Here is a 17520-nt window from a genome sequence, read left to right as displayed (position 1 = left end):
GCAGTGTCGATGCCGATTTTTATTAACTTATTTTTGCCATGGCCAGCCCTTTGCTAGCCAAGGCCCTGTTCGGCCTGTGTCGACCCACGCAAACTAAGATGATTCTTTAAGGGATGCCTGCAATAAATGCTCAGCAATTAAAGTGTGGCTGCTGCTACGGTGCACAGTGAACTTTCATTCCAATTAGCCAAATGAGGCACAGCAAATGTCTTTTTTACGCTCTGCCATTAACGAGTCTACTGAAATGCTGTGCTTACGAAGAGTACTGATAATTATTCGACCGTAGGAACCAAAGCCGCTCTTGGCAATTATTTGGAAAGATGAGGTTCCCTAATTTTTGTCAGCATTTAGCTTTGCACTTGCTCCTTACTATAGGGTTTTGCGTTCTCTCTCTACTGCATGACAACGCAATTGACATTACAGTCAATCCGACGTAAATTGTGACCAGCCATGTCGGAATCTCTTTAGCTATGCAGGGTTGAGCTTGTTTATCATTTGGATGAGAGACCATGGGCGATTTCTACGTGTTGTTTTCATCGGCATTAACAAAGTAGGCAAGGATATGGAAGTGCTAAGTGTCACCCCCCTCGTATGCCTGGGCTTTCTCTGGGCACTCTGGTTTCTTACCACATGCCAAACATTCATGGGTCAAATGGGCTAAGCATTCCCTGGCAGGATCCTGCTGAAAAAGTAATTTATGTAATTTTAACACGTAGGCTTTCGCGACCAATATCATCCATAATACAGGTTTTTTTGGGGTTAGATCCCGTAAATATATAAATGTGTCGTTAAGCCCGATACCACCCCACACAGGCAATTTAGTAAAGTTTGTCACGTAAGCAGAATATGCCAATTACTGGCGAAACGTCGTACTCAGATTGTAAATGTTTTAGCTTTATTTATGTGACAAACCTTACTAAATTGGCTGTGTTGGGTGGTGGCGGGTTTAACGACACATTTATATATTTACGGGATCTAACCCAAAAAACTTGTATTATAGAATCTATATGATTGTTATATAAGCCTTAGTCATATGGTGATATTACATTGGCAGTTGGTGTGCTAGCACAAATGACACAAACCCATTAGTCAATAACACTCCCTTAAAAATAAAAAGACGTATGTAATGTGTCGTTTTGGGCAGTGGCTCTTCTTTATAGCACACCAACATGCCTCAGACAGGCAGTGAGACTTTCCTGATTGTTTGCATTATAGAGACGAACAAATAATCCAGTGAATTAAGTAAAGCGCTCACACAACACATTTTATTAATATACTTTAATTACAATATGAACAAGCATTTTTTTTTCCAAAAACAAAATCTGTACTTTAGCTAATCAGACAATGTGGCTCCATTCCTCCTGTCGGATGACCCAGTGCAGGCTTTACAATGCAGCAGACGTGTTAATGATTTACGATCTAGCGAGGCAACCTCCCATCCTCCCGAGAATTCGTTGAATCATCGCAATTCGCGATCGCAATTATTCTCGAGAAATGTAATTTTAATTGTGGTGATATTCAGTGGCCCCGAGTGGACACAGAGGTCACTTGAACCCATTACATGCAATATATAAATTAATTAGAATATTTTTTTGCATGAGTCCTTTGTAATCCAATTGTGGATAAAGGCCTCCCCGTGCCTTGTCGTGGGCACTATTTGACCATACTTCACCATGTGGGTCGGTGAAGTGGGTTCAGGTATCTGTGGCCAGCAAATCAAATCGGGGTCTCTGGGTTCGCTGCACAAGCATGCTGAGCATACACATTTGATACACATTGCACGAGTCGATGTATGTATTGTGAGCGAAAAAAAAATGTTAATTAATTAATCGAAACAAGGGAATTTGGGTTGTTTTATCCAATTTCATTATCGTAATTGCACTCAGATGCCTCCCAATTGACTCTCACATTGTTGAGTGTGTTCTTAAAGTCTAAGTATGTACATAATCAGTCAGGATTAAGCCACATAACCTATTTCAGTGAGCGACAGCTCGGTTTGAAGGAATTGTATCTGCGTTCTATGTGCATACTGCATGTGTTCCCTTGAGTTGACTTCCGCATGTGACCTGCGATTGTGCCACACAATCCCATAAATGCTCGATAATCTGTTAATTTTCAAACCACTGCCAAAAAACTAAACACTTTTGAGTTTATATAAAGTAAACATAAAACAAATAATGGCGAGGTAAAGTACCGTGAATTGATTTTTCTCTCGCTTAGACAGTTTGCATAATTGCAATAGATCTGTCCTTTGAATGGGTGGCCTTGTAAAAGACATAAAACATGGACTGGGTGTAATTAACAGATAGAACAGAGCCACGTTGGCAAGTAATGGTTTAGAACAGGGATAGGTAACTAAGTATGTACGGCCAAACACAGTCAATCTTCGCCATTCACTGGAAGATTGGATCTCAAGCATTTGTTTTATCCCCCGTAGAGCCGAACAGACTCATCTTCTTGGTTCTTTCGGTAAAGTCACGTAGAAGGGAAATAATAATAATATTACCTTCTACGTGACTTTACCGAAATAACCAAGAAGATGAATCCCTGCAGTCACGAAAGCTTTAAATCGAAAAATTCATGAACAGACACTTGGGGCAAGTGCTGTTAGCGAGCACCTTTGAAGGCCGGCACGGTACACGAGGGGGTTGGTGGCCAACACCACGCCCGGCCGCCTTTGTCTCCCTAGTGGCGATGTTTACACACCGCACCAGATACTCATTTGAGGCTGAGTCGACCTAGGGGAGACCCAGGGCCGGTTCAGATAATCGTCACTGGTGTTGGCCGTGAGCGGGAATCGAACTCGGGTCGCCTGTTTCGTAGCGCAACGCGCTAACCGCTACAAAACCGCTCCCCATATCTCAAGAATGATACACTCACACACGCCTTGAGACTGGTTGACATGGGAAAGACCGACTGTGTCTGCGCTACGTCTGAGGAAGTTGACTGGTTTCCCATCTTGAATTATGAAGGCATTTGCAGCACACTGAAGCTTCGTTGCGAATCGAGGCACACGATACACTGTACAGTTTAACACAGACACGCGCACATACTTAGAATACAGAATTAGACAAAAAGCTGAATTTGCTAATTAAGTGTTGTTTGTGTTTACCTTGTTCTAAGCAAAACCTCACAAAGCCACACAACACCAAAAAAAAACCGAAATGGTGACAAGCGGGGCCATTAGAGATCAAAGCATTTTGAGAAAACATCTTGTAATGCACGTCACGATTCAATTGTACTTCATCTCTTACTCTGCACGACGTGGCAATTGCTGCGTATAACAATCCACGAATATACACGGCGGTCTGGGGACACGATAAATCTCACTCAACAAAGGAAAGCGCAGTATCAAAACTGGCAGAGGAAACAAATTCGAGGTGTTCTACTCGTATTGTGCCTTTGGGCAAGGTATTAGGAATCTAGGGGATATATATATATAAAAAGTGCGCTCTGCGAAGTCCGCTGCGAAGGGTTCCACGTGTTTGCTTTGTGCGGACAACAGCGGAGCGGCGGGCGAGAGCTGGCGTGGGTTCGTGCGGCACCGCAAGCCCCCCCATTCTTTTATGAGCCAAAAAGAAGAACGAAAAAAAAGCCGAAGCTTGGATGGACGCATGAGCGCACGATCCGATGAGAACAGGCAAGAAACGCGTTGGACAGATGCATGGACATTACATCGAAAATGCAGCAAAGTATAAGTAATACGCTCGTTTTTGTACAGCGCTTAATGGAGATGACTCGGGAGTTATGTACAATATTCATATTCCATAAATTATATAGGTAGTCTTTTTTAAATAACTTTATTCACGGTATTATAGGCTTTTTTTTCTCTTTTATAACAGCTGCATCTTTGAGAAACCCTGATTTTGACACCAGTTTCACGAGAGAAATGCAACATTCTCTGCATTCTCGCCGTTTTTCCCCGGTGTTTTCTTTCGGTAACAATCGAGATAAATACATGTCCCACAGCCCGGATAAAGAGACCAAATCTGCGCAGTTGTTTGGCTTCAATGCAGACAATTTAACTGTAAATGGTGGCCTTGAATCACTCAAAACTGACAATCTGCAAACACACCGCAACGGTAAACACCACGCCTAATTATACACTCAAGTGTAAATAGCATCTTTGAATTCTGCAGGGACATCGCCTTCATTTTGTCACTACCATCAAAAGACAACGCCAGGGTGGGATGGAGCAGCGATGGGGATTCGGTGTCTACGCGACGCGGCCACGTATCTTACAGCAGTGTTCTTCACGGCGCCGTGCTGGGTGCAAAGCATTATGACTCCTTCGCTCGTCCATGCGATCAAATAAATATCATCAAACAAACAACTGTAAAACATATTGACAATAAATAAGGGGGACCTTGACGACAAATCGGTAAAACAGGTAGAATGTTAAATCATCAGTGTGAATCAGCATTAGATTGACAACTATTGTTCTATCCATTTACGTAGCCCAAACCCTTACAAAACCACAAACTAGGCTCTTTGTAGAAATGCCAAACACAAACAGGTGGAGAGCTGCATAATAACATCTGAACCGTAAATATATATCCCAGCACAGCTCTTTCTCAGAATCCTAATTAAAACAAATTCTCAGTAGTCATAATTACACAGTCACCTTATCGCTGAGCGGTGTAATAATGAGGATTTGTAAAATGTTGGCACTGTGTATGTGGATGATTGGAGCTAGTGAACAAAATCAATTTGCGTCTGCAATTATGGAGAAGATCCTTCCTCTTGATTTCGCAACTTCTGCCGGTGTCTCCGATGCACATCTGTTATGATTAATTTTCACCTAAGGAAATAATTTCACAATCATTAAATTGTGCAAACAAGTGCGAATGCCCACCCCCCTTTTTCTCGACTCAACAACTGTTAGGTGTGTGTGATCGAAAAATAAAAAAAAACATGATTGTCAGTGCGAAGTCCATGGCAAGCATTGTGTGGCAACAACTTTATAATTTACATACATGTGCCCACCCAAATAGACTTTAACATTACACGGATGCATACTAATACGCGTATTCACAACGGTCATATCGATTTTACATCTCCGTTTCTTTTATTGAAAAAGTATTGCGCATGACAGCAGCTGCACGCAACGTGGTGTAAAATGGCATCCTTTACAGCTGGTAAATTTGCGTGCCATCTTTACAGGTTGACAGCTAGAAATGCCAAATAACATAGCAGTGATCATAGTGACCTGCATATGTGTCAATATTTGGACTCGTAATGCCACTGATACTCTATTAAAGGTCTGTGGTTGGGTTCCCTCTTCCCTGGCCACATTTTAAAATCGTTTCTGGTTGAGGTTTAGGTTTGGGTCAGAGATGAGAACCCATTCCACCCAAAAATAATTCGAAAGAACATCCACACACTACTCTCCAGCACAATACAACTTGCTGTGACGTTTTGCCGAATACACCTCCAGCATCAGCACCACCACCTAAGGCAATAGGCAAGTAGACATTGCATCTACACTGGAAGAACCTGATGTTCGGCAAAAGCAAAAAACATTACAATCATTACGATAATTTGTCTTGTTTAATGACACCGTTTCACCACAATACCGGTGTCAGTTGCAATTAAATATACGATACGAATGATATAGAACACGTGAGATACGAACCTGATTCATATTGTCCAAGGTCACTGTGTTTCCTCAGAATCTGATATGTGGTTATTCTGAATTAAACAAGAAACAAGAAAATAGTTAGCACTGTTTCCACATAGACAATCTGCATATTAAAAAAGCATACATACCCGTGGTCATGTGTGTGTGTGGGCTACATTGTCTAAATATAGTCTGATAGACACTCATCATATATCTTAAAGAAAACCACATTTTTTAAATTATGAAATTGTAAAAAAGAATATATATTTCTAGCGCACATGCTCAGGCATTTTTGTCATTCAGAATTCATGTTTAAAAGATTTGTTATTAATGTTGTTGTATTTTTCTCAATTGTTATTTTCTGCTTTCTTTACACTTCATTGCATTGTATTGCTCGCTATTTCACAAATTCAAATGGCAGATCTTTGAAACACGTTCCTTCGGAGTGGGTAGGTAGGAACTTGGTTGGACAGCGCATTCGTGCACGACAGAAAGCTCGCGGTCACGTGATGCACTTCAACCAATCCCGGAACGTACATGTTTGGGAGGGGCGATGCACGACAGACAAATAATCCCTGGTGGGCAGTGTGAAACTGTTGTTCCTACTTGAATAATTCCACTCGTTGAGTTATCCTTCAGCGATGAGGACTCCAGACTTATTTTCTTCTCACCCACTCCGTTCGACCACAACTCGGCAGGTCACAACACTTTTCTCTCGGCTTCCTCCACGCACTGCTCAAATTGGAAGTCCATACTACGGTTTCAAGTCTAATTATCTTGTTAATTCCATAAATATTTTGATTTCACACTTGATGATGATTGCTTGCGCAGCAGTCGAAACGGTCGTGAGAATTTTATTGTTTTATCTTTTTATTATTATATTATTTCCCTTCGACGTGACTTTACCGAAAGAACCAAGAATATGAATGCCATAAACATGTTACTCTTTTGTTAAGGCGCTCTTCTTCCACCTCCAACCCAGCTTATATATAATCTCCTAGCTTGGCAGTGTCTCATTCTTCACCTGAAGACGGCTGCCTTCGTTGTAGCCGAAACGTCGTGAGAATTATTTTATTATGTTTTATTTTTATTATTTTATTACTTCCCTTCTACGTGACTTTACCGAAAAAACCAAGAAGATGTTAACTCTTATCGACTACAACTTTGATTGTAGTGCTGTTCATTGCTGACCGTATGACATGTTGGTCTTCTGGATCTATGCTCAACAACCATAACGAATTAAAACAAGCACACGTTTTGTGCAGGCCACGCAAATTCCTTCGAGTAAAATTGTCCACTGGCAAAAATATCACCTCGTGGAGATGCCGGGGATTGAACCCAGGGCCTCACACATGCGAAGCGTGCGCTCTACCACTGAGCTACATCCCCATTCTGGTTCTACCAGGGCGCAGTTCCACCTCGATACGGGGTGAAACGTCGTCATCAGCTTCTTCCTCTCCCTCGTCACCCCACTCACTCTCCTGTTGGCCCTGGGCACTGTACACGTCGAGTCTGCACAGAGTCCAAGCAAAATGTATTTCTTTGAAACAAAAATAAATAACAAGAATACATGTGGATGGATACTAGAACAAGAATACATGTGGATGGATACTATAATCCATCCACATGTATTCTTGTTATTTCTTTTTGTTTCAAAGAAATACATTTTGCTTGGACTCTGTGCAGACTCGATGTTCTAGATTTGAAGCTTTCGTGACTGCAAGGATTAATATTCTTAGGTTTTTTCGGTAAAGTCACGTAGGTAAAACATTAAAATTAATAAAAGTAAAATAAAATAAAAATCACGACGTTTCGGAGGCAACACAAGCTTCCGTCTTCAGGTGGAACCGTCACAGACACGACAGCTCATTTACTTGATACAGCTGTCGTGGCTGTGACGGTTCCACCGGAAGACGGAAGCTTGTGTTGCCTCCGAAACGTCGTGATTTTTATTTTATTTTACTTTTATTAATTTTAATGTTTTACCTACGTGACTTTACCGAAAAAACCTAAGAATACAGACTCGATGTGTCCAGGGCCCAGGGCCAACAGGAGAGTGAGTGGGGTGACAAGGGAGAGGAAGAAGCTGATGACGAAGTTTCACCCCATACTTAGGTGGAACTGCGCCCCAGTAGAACCAGAATGGGGATGTAGCTCAGTGGTAGAGCGCACGCTTCGCATGTGTGAGTCGCTGGGTTCAATCCCCGGCATCTCCACGAGGTGATCTTTTGCCAGTGGACAATTTTACTCGAAGGAATATGCGTGGCCTGCACAAAACGTCTGCTTGTTTTCATTCGTTATGGTTGCTGAGCATAGATCCAGAAGACCAACATGCCATACGGTCAGCAATGAACAGCACTACAATCAAAGTTGTAGTCGATAAGACTTAACATGTTTATGGCATTCATATTCTTGGTTTTTTCGGTAAAATCACGTCGAAGGGAAATAATAAAATATAAAACAATACAATTCTCACGACGTTTCGACTGCAACACAAGCAATCATCATCAAGTGAGAAATCAAAATATTTATGGAATTAACAAGATAATTAGACTTGAAACCGTAGGATGGACTTCCAAATTTGAGCAGTGCGTGGAGGAAGCCGAGAGAAAAGTGTTGTGACCTGCCGAGTGGTGGTCGAACGGAGTGGGTGAGATGAAAATCAGTCTGGAGTCCTCATCGCTGAAGGATGACTCAACGAGTGGAATTATACAGGTAGGAACAACAGTTCCACACTGCCCACCAGGGATTATTTGTCTGTCGTGCATAGCCCCTCCCAAACATGTACGTTCCGGGATTGGTTGAAGTGCATCACGTGACCGCGAGCTTTCTGTCGTGCACGAATGCGCTGTCCAACCAAGTTCCTACCTGCCCACTGTTTAAGTAAACCATTTGATCACTGTGTGCATCGCTAGTTATACAAATAGCAAGTTCCTCAAATCAACACAAATTCATCCGAAGGTATCGTTCATATGGGGTAATATTTACGAGAGTTCATGTGCACCCCTATTACAGGGACATTGACACAGCCAATTGATTTTGGAATTCAACCTTTGTTGGAAAAATGAATTAAATAAAAGCTTTCGACATGGAGATGCCTGGGATTGAACCCAGGGCCTCACACATGCAAAGCGTGCGCTCTCCCACTGAGCTACATCCCCACCAAGCTGGCAGCCTTAACTATCGGCCCCTCCCCTTACCCCCCTCCCTTAGGCCCCTCCCCTGACCCCCCCTCCCTTAGGCCCCTCCTCTGACCCCCCCCCCTCAGGCCCCTCTCCTGACTCCCACCTTCCTTAGGCCCCTCCCCTGACCCTCCTCCCTTAGCCACCTCCCCTCTCCGTACCCGGCAGTAGGGCTCCACCAATCAAAGAGCTGTTTATATTATATATTTATTTATGCACGACAGACAGACAAAAATCCCTGGTGGGCAGTGTGGAACATATTGTTCCTACCTGTAAAAGTAATGGTCTCAATGGGCTTTTAATAAAAATGTTTTACAAAAGTAATGACTTGCAGCGCTCTTTGTTAATTATCCGCTTGATTAAGGCCATTCCATGCAGTGTCGGCTATGGGATTTGTTTGTATGTATGTTGAACTTTGTTCACACCGTACGTAGACAACTGTGCTAATCGGAGGTGCTGGGGAAGGACAACAGCGTTTCAAATTCATAACTCAATAGGGAGAGTGAGGCAGAGGGTATCACCACCTCAGGTGTCACTTGCCACTGACTTTAGCGGTGACTGAGAAAACTCAAGTCGCCGAGTTCATGCGGAAGCAAACTAACCACAGCAGTGCCACTGTTCAACTCCATTGGATTGAATGGAAGGATTGGAAATCAGAGGTCATCTTTTTTGAATCGGTATAACAGAGCCCCATTTTCCCAATGAACATTTTATTTCGTTACATGGTGATCAAAACGGCACACCTGTCTCAACATACTCTGTACAATTAGCACGGTTGGCTATGTACGGTGCAAGTTCGACATGTATACATTCTTGGTTCTTTCGGTAAAGTCACGTAGAAGGGAAATAATAAAATAATAAAAATAAAACATAATAAAATTATTCTCACGACGTTTCGGCCACAACGCAAGCAGCCGTCCTCAGGTGAAGACCAGGTCTGTCGGAAAGACAGCGGCTGCTTGTGTTGTGGCCGAAACGTTGTGAGAATTGTATTTTATTATGTTTTATTTTATTATTTTATTATTTCCCTTCTACGTGACTTTACCGAAAGAACCAAGAAGATGAATCCCTGCAGTCACGAAAGCTTTAAATCGAAATGTATACATTCGTAATACAATTTTAGAATAACATTGTATTATGTAACCCAACGAAAATGTATTAAATTAGAACTTTAACAATCGGGTTGTTTTTTGTCGAAACTGCATCGACATATAACCTTCAGAGCAACCCACACGGACTAAACACCAGCGTCGGGGCACCACTCATTGTGAATCGTTGGAATTTAATGGGAATGGCTCGTACTCTTGAGCGCCAAACAAAAGAAGGGAGTTTCTCCAACTTCATGACAGTAATGTGCAACCCAAGTGATTTATTTACTTATTTTCCACCGTCCATCAAGAGTAAGAATGACATCCCGTCAATCACCGGCAGGTCCGAGTGATACTCGCTTTCACAGAGTTGCCAAGCGGAGCAGTAAGATACGGATATTCATGTGCCCGCGATATTTGACGTCTGTATCTGCCTGAAACAGCTCTCTCGTGTGCACATCGACACAAGCGCAGGAGTGTAAAGATAATGGTTATTTGCACGATTTGCGGTGCAGATATGGCCCTTTCAGGCAGTGATGTGGTTCATTATTTATTTAGCAAATAATTTATTATGTTACGGCATCTGCACACTGCAGTGTGTGTAATGACTTGTGGATTGATGGTCTGCTGGAAAAATCTACCAATCTATGAATATGTAAACGACATGCTTGATAAATTTGAAGATGGGGAAACTGACTTTTTCACAGAATGTACATATTTACATAAAAAAAACTTTGCTGCATCAGAGAAATAAATTGAGAACGAAATGCTAAAGCATAGTTATTTATGCTTCTACAGGGTAGAGGGCAATTATCAATCATTTGTGTGATCTCGTGCAGTGCATACAACCTCCATTTAATGTACAACTGCAATCTAAAAAGCAATTCACCACATGGACAGTCTCTTCTTCAAAGTCATCGTCCTCTCTGTCCCTGTCTCCCACCTCCTCGCTCCCTCCCTCCAGGGCATCATCTGTGTTTGGCTCCTCTGGGGTCCCAGGGACCAATTCCTCCATCCCATTTCCTTCCACGTGGTCACAGACAGCTGTGGACACAGCACACAATTTGCTTTATCGGCATATCTTGACCTACCACATTCCTTTAGTTCATTCTTCGACCGCTTGTCCGGCTTGTAAAATCGAACGCTTAATATAAGGCGGCAGAGATTCCAATAGGAAACGCATTCGTTTTATGCAGTAATGTTTTTGCACATTTTAAAAAGTGTTGAAGTATATTTCAAGAAACATTTACATCAGAAAGTGATATCGTGAAAATGAAAGGTAGCAGATCACATCAGCAATACGAGCATCAATTTGAAATAAACAGAAACGTGGGCAAAGGTAAACTTTCGAAATAATAATAATACTATACATTTTACGTATAATCATAAAAGGTGATTTTTTTTAAAGCTGTTAGATGGCCTAACATGATCCGAAGGAATGGCACGCATCTGAGAGAAAGTCCACCGGGAAAATGGATCGCTCAGCCCCTGTGCAGGTGACAGGTGGATTGTCACATCGCAGAATCACAAGGGATGGCGGCGATTTGGGGAGGCATTCATCCAGCAGTGGATTGATCATGTCTGATGATGATGATGATGACATGATCCGAAAAGGAATAAATAAAAAAATTTAACTGCATACAGGAGTTAAAACCGCCTAGCACTAGGATTCAACTCGAATGCCGAGCGTTTTCAATAACCTTTGGGACCTCTTTATTTGCGAAGGACATAGGCAGGGCGAATAAAGCAATGCCAGGTGGTGCTGAATAGGTCGCTACACTGGAAGTAATGGGTCGAGATGAAGCCGAATCCAAACTCACCAGGATGGCTTTAACAATGCCAATGGGAGGACAAAGCGTGTTACTCCAGCGATCGGTCTCTTTTGGCAGCTTAAATTGCCCTGCATCTCACAGCAGCACATTGCCTTCCAGCACATGTCCGAGGCTGTCCATCACTTGACAGGTGGGTAAATTAAACTTTCTTGGCCATTCGCACCCCCCCACCACCCCCGGTCTTAAAACAAACGCTTGGGCAATATTATATTCAATTAAAAGCACGCACCTTTCGTGCAACTTCGAACGTGACCAATTCATAACAATTGTCAGCCCTTTGTCAATTCACTGCTGGATGGAAGCCACCTCTTGTCACGTCGGTCATGGCGGTTGTCTGACCATACTGCACTATGCTGGTCTCCACGGGGTAGGTGAGAAGTGGGTGAGCAGGGAGCGGTTCAGACATCACTCGTCACTAATGTGAGCCGTGGCCAGGAATTTAACAGGGGTTACCAGGTTCACAGCACACTACGCAAACCACTAAGCCACCAAAGGTAGTGATAACTTCATTGGGGAGTTAAAAAAACCCACCAGCAGCGGCAACATTGACAAACCCATAAATATTGCAATACACAAATATTGTAATACACAAATATTGTAATGCACAAATGTGTGTTGTTGTGAATGAATAAATGAATACTACATACAGTTTTGATTTCTCTGATCTTTTTCTATCTTCTCCAGGCTCTCCAGAAGCGAATCAATTTTAGTTTTTATCTGTGTGAGCTCTTGCTTTATTGTGTACAGGTCGTGACTCCGCACTGCAACAAAACAATAGAAATGTCACAGTAAGGAACACAAAAAAATTGTAAAGCCGGTCGAAATGTTCAAATCCTATTACAGACCTTGTAATGGAATTTTTTTGGGGGGGCTCAAAAAAATTAATATAGTTAGAAGCGAGGGCATTTATAAGTACATCAGTGTGCAAACACCACGTGCGTAACATCTATCCTTCATTGCGTATTGAAATGTGGTTTTCATAAAATCAATAAATAGGCACTATATTATGAGAATTTCAGTGACATTAGCGAAATTTCCATACAAGGTGAGAAAAATGCAACCGTAAACAACATTAAGAGAACAAAAAACTACACCAGCAAAACTTTTTAAAATCGGTTTGCTGACCCTCATGGCCCCCATAAACTCAGGACGGAATTGGTGTTGGTGTCAATTCTTTTCTTTTGTTGGGGGGAAAGAGAAACACAAGAAATTGTTTCACAGATGTCCAATGCAATCCAGAATGAATTTGAATTAAGCTCTGGGTTTCACAATACTCTGAGCAGACTCACGTAATGCCGTTTTTGTTTTTATTCCTTCGTAGGGTCCCGGAGGATTATACCATAACAAGAGGTGCTTTCGAATTTTCCTCGTCCGCCACGACCAGATGATAAACAGGTTTTGAAGTCTCAAATGTAATAAATGGCAATGCCGCTCCGTGTGACATCAGTGAAATGAATTAGCTCAACATAGATTTCGTAAATGTGACGCACAATACACAACAGCAGCCTTGCATTTTGACAGTTTGTCCATCAATTGCTGTTTTCATTATATCACAACCAATAAGGCTTCTGAGACAAGCTGCAATACGTCTCCACATCTATTAAGTCTCCTGGACATATTTTAGACACATCGCATCTATGCTGAAATATTAAATCCGATGGTGCAGTTCTAAATCACTGTTGATCACAACAAATCAAATGCGACTTTTGTTTTCGGCTAATGTATATTTTTTATGAAAGGCGGCTGTCGTATCTGTCCAAACACATATACAGATTTTATGAAACGTTACCAAATTGCTTCAAAGAAAGTGTACTAAACCATTATTATTTGCTCCAGTTCATAACATGTTCTTGTGACTTGTACTTAAATGTGGAACTTCAAAACGTATTTAAAATTAGGTAGGTATTATTTATCCACGGGACTGCACATCAGTCCCTTTACTCTAGTGAATGAATGAAAAACAATCTTATTAAATTTGTAATGAAAATTAAAATCTAGTCAATCAAAATAAATACTGCAGTCGCTATGATGTGAGTTCATGCGGAAGGAACACAGGACAGGATATTAACAATTTAATGAGAACACAGTTGCCAGAGATTAAAGGGGCAGTTGGATTATTCAAGAAACGGCTGAACTGTGACATTTCACAGAGGTTCCAACTCTCATGTTTATATTCACAGGTGTCTAAGTTCAGCAAGCGAATCACATTATTTTTTGTGTTTGATTGCACGGTCGTACGGAACGGCTCTCCGATGTCACACCGCGCGTTGTTCGGCACGATCTCCGACATTTCGCTGCACGCGCTAGGAAGCTTCTGCTGGGACTGAACCGAGCAGCTCACGACTAGAAGTCTATTATATTATCAAGGGTACATAACACGAAATTATCACAACGAGGGCCCTTGTCTTTAGACATTTTGGATTTCACCAGCATTGATTGGTTCAAGCGAGCCTGGCTTTGCTGATGAGACGTTGAAAGCTGAAACCGATCGAGCGTTTGTTGCTATTGAAGCGATGTTGTTTAAGTTATGAACTCCCAGAAGACGATGTGGCTGATGGCTTATGAAGAATAAAAAAAGCTTCATTTTTGTTACGCGGAGAAATAGATGTTTGCAGGAGGCGTATTGTCTGCCGATGTTATCAAGTGAGAAATATAGCTGCTCAGTCCCGTTCACAGAACACGGACATAGCTCGTTTATATCCCATAATAACAATAATGGAAAAAAAACTTGTTTTCTACATGTCAGCGGAGATAATCTACATTAAGCCAGCACAAGGGAACACGGAGAAAGGAACTTCACCATTGGAGTTATTAGCCACGGACTGAGAGCCCTGGACGGTGGATGGGCTGATTGTGGGCTCGGGCCGGATGGAGGCCGGAGTGCTCGGGCTGACGGTGGCGACGTCGTTAGTGGGCCGCTTGGGGCCCGAGGGGGCCGTGCCCGTCACGGTGGAGCGGGGCCCCCCCTTGAGGGGGAACCCCCCCTTGCCGCGCCGTGGCACAGGCACGGAGATGCGCGGGCGCTTGATGGGCAGCAGCGTGCGTGGCGGGGGCAGGGGCCCCCTCACCGGGTACTCATAGACTCTGCGTCAGCGGACGGCAAAGGACAGGGCGGTTGGTCAAGTGTGAAACCACGTGTGCGTTTGCTGCCGGACTCGGGTGGCAGAGGGGGGGCTTCTTCAGGTACCGAGTCCCCGACGTAAATGCTGAGCGGTACGCGGCACAACCAGCAAACCCGGGCGTACCGGAGAGCGACAGCAGGTCAAAGCTCCTGCCTGAGCGGTGGTGCTTATCCCCATTACTACTGGCCCCGAGCAGGCAGTGTCAGTCGCTCCGATGAGCAACCGTTCACCTCGCACAGAGCGGTGCTTGTTTTTATTGATCCTGTATACGGATGAAGGGTGGAGTTATAGCGCACCGACCAACGCTCGTAACCTGCAGCCTTGCTTTTGCGAGATGTGCACTCTCTGCAACAGCGTTCACCATGCAGTGGTCACAGTCCCACCAGGGCTGAAACCCTCTCTCGTCTGTCTCGTCTTGTTTCTCTCTCGTGTTACGGCTTTTCTATCACCTCCACGGCAGTGACCCCCGTGGTTACAGCTACAGGTATCCATTAGTATGGGAATGCGGTTTCAACGAACTCCACCATTATCAAAAAAAAAAACTATACAAAAAACCAACAAAAACTAAACTTACAAGGTAAGGTCCACTGAGCTATACAGCTCTTTTACAGAAGCGACTTGGCCACAAATGATACCTCAACGAAGTGGCTTATCATGTGGACATTAATATCAGCCAAATACTCTAAAAGAATGTTTTTTAAATGTGGAGGGGAAAACCGGAAGACCCAGAGAAAAATCCACTCGGCCACGGTGAGAACATGCAAACTCCAATTATACAGGCCTCAGGGTCGGGACCGAGCCTACGACCCCCTGTATACCAGGCGAGGTAGTTAACATCTCGTAGCAGTGACGTCCACCTTTTTACCCTACAGCCGAAATCTAGGACTCTGTGGCTGTGAGTTGCTATTTTCTGTACACATAAAATATACCGACAGGATCTGAGTTTTACTTGGAGTTGAAGATAAGTGTGAATAATTCAATTCAAGCCCCGAAAGGGTGTTTTTTTTCCTTTTTGTGCAAAGACACTTTATTTAATTCAAAATGGTATAGGCGTAATGCGCGGTGCGGTGGTGGACGTGCAGGAGAAATGACATTGAGATGCAGCTTAGAGAAATCTGCCTCTCGACTAATGCAAAGCACAACTCTCATGTATGAATTCTCCCTGATACAAAGGACACATTTTAGATGCGATCATGGACATACGTGGAACAAATAAGAGCATAGTTTCTACGAAACATGTTAATTTGAAATAAGCTGCCAATTGCAAGCTTTGTAGTCTCATCCATAATAGAGGTTTATTGGGTGAGATAGAGGAAATATATAAATGCGTCGTTAAACCCGCCACCACCCGACACAGCCAATTCGTAAGGTTTGTCACGTAAACAAAACATGCCAATACCTAAATTTCGATTTAAAGCTTTCGTTACTGCAGGGATTCATCTTCTTGGTTCTTTCGGTAAAGTCACGTAGAAGGGAGAAAAAAAAATAAAACATAATAAAATACAATTCTCACTAGAGAATTGTATTTTATTATGTTTTATTATTATTTTATTATTTCCCTTCTACGTGACTTTAACGAAAGAACCAAGAAGATGCGAATACCTTACGAGTACAGCACACCGGTCTCGTTGGAGAGTAAATCCACAACATTTATAATTGGTCACAAAAGCATCGTCTTACGCTGGGGGGGTGGGGGGGGGAAACAAACCGCAATAACACAAACGGTCACAATGACCTTAACTCAAACAGCTGTCTCTGAAATGTCTCTTTAATCAGGAGACCACAACAAGAGCCCGATTCACTCGGGCTTTGAATGTTCTCATGAAAATAAACATTTCAATGCCGCTGTTGTCAGTCGACGACTGGATGAAGGCTTTCCATACACCGCGTTTGTGAGGGTTTTTGACCATACTTCACCAAGCTAGTTCATGCTGGTTATTGGTGGGAGGGAGTGGGTATTAAAGGTATCAGAATATTTATTTATTCTGGAGGAATCCGATAAGCTATAAAGCTCTTTTTCACAGATGTCCAGTCAGCCATGGCCAGGAACAAAACTCCGGTCACTGGGCTCATAGCGCAGTGCGCTAACAACCGCGCCAACCCTCGCCCCTTTAATATAAAATAACATTAATAATTACAATACATTTTAATATCGTATTCAACTACCATCGCTGATGAATAGACAGAGTACCTTTCTTATGTTAATGCAATTTTATAAATGGCCATCAATAGATGACATCAAGTACTTGATTGCATGTAGATTAATAGACAGTTTCAAGCTTGCTCCCTAATGACATTAAAATGAACAATGTTGAAATTACTTTTTCATTGTGCTACTCCAAAGATCTCTTTAACAGAATTAAACGATATTTTTGTTACGTAAATGTCAATGTATGACATTAATTTAGTTAATAAGCTGCAATTTAATTTTGCACAATGTTGAATGTTTAACATCGTGTTCTTGATGCTTTTATACGTATGAAAATACAATTTATTTCTCCTGCCAAGTTCTACTAAACCATCGACGTACGGTACTGTTAAACTAACAGACAGTGCCTAGGGAATAACAGAAGAAGACTTACCTGTCATAGAAATCATCTCTGTAGTAGTCATAGTCAAAGTCAGGTCCCCTTGGGGAAAGAAAAACAGATGTACAGGATTATTACAAACAAGTTG

The 17520-nt window shown here is 42.5% G+C and overlaps 1 protein-coding gene and 3 non-coding genes across 4 annotated transcripts in view; 1 reads left to right on the top strand and 3 right to left on the bottom strand.

The window, feature by feature from the left end:
• Positions 1-4746: 4746 nt before the first annotated feature.
• The window catches only part of LOC144723334 (RNA-binding Raly-like protein), a 50173-nt gene continuing 37399 nt past the window's right edge, over positions 4747-17520 (bottom strand). The window contains exons 3-8 of the mRNA XM_078602039.1: positions 17427-17474; positions 14523-14806; positions 12370-12483; positions 10780-10934; positions 5636-5691; positions 4747-4801 (exon numbers count right to left, since the gene is read on the bottom strand). Coding sequence (XP_078458165.1) covers positions 5656-5691; positions 10780-10934; positions 12370-12483; positions 14523-14806; positions 17427-17474 — 637 coding nt within the window. The 3' untranslated portion in view covers positions 4747-4801; positions 5636-5655. The remainder of the gene's footprint in view (positions 4802-5635; positions 5692-10779; positions 10935-12369; positions 12484-14522; positions 14807-17426; positions 17475-17520) is intronic.
• On the bottom strand, positions 6938-7009 carry TRNAA-CGC (transfer RNA alanine (anticodon CGC)). Its single transcript has one exon. It is a non-coding gene; the product is annotated as a tRNA-Ala (tRNA).
• On the top strand, positions 7765-7836 carry TRNAA-CGC (transfer RNA alanine (anticodon CGC)). Its single transcript has one exon. It is a non-coding gene; the product is annotated as a tRNA-Ala (tRNA).
• On the bottom strand, positions 8710-8781 carry TRNAA-UGC (transfer RNA alanine (anticodon UGC)). Its single transcript has one exon. It is a non-coding gene; the product is annotated as a tRNA-Ala (tRNA).

Source organism: Lampetra planeri, chromosome 17 (genome assembly GCF_965212315.1).
Source record: "Lampetra planeri chromosome 17, kcLamPlan1.2.h2, whole genome shotgun sequence".
NCBI lineage: Eukaryota > Metazoa > Chordata > Hyperoartia > Petromyzontiformes > Petromyzontidae > Lampetra > Lampetra planeri.
The sequence above is the reverse complement of the archived record's forward strand: the minus strand, read 5'-3'. Positions and strand labels throughout refer to the sequence as shown.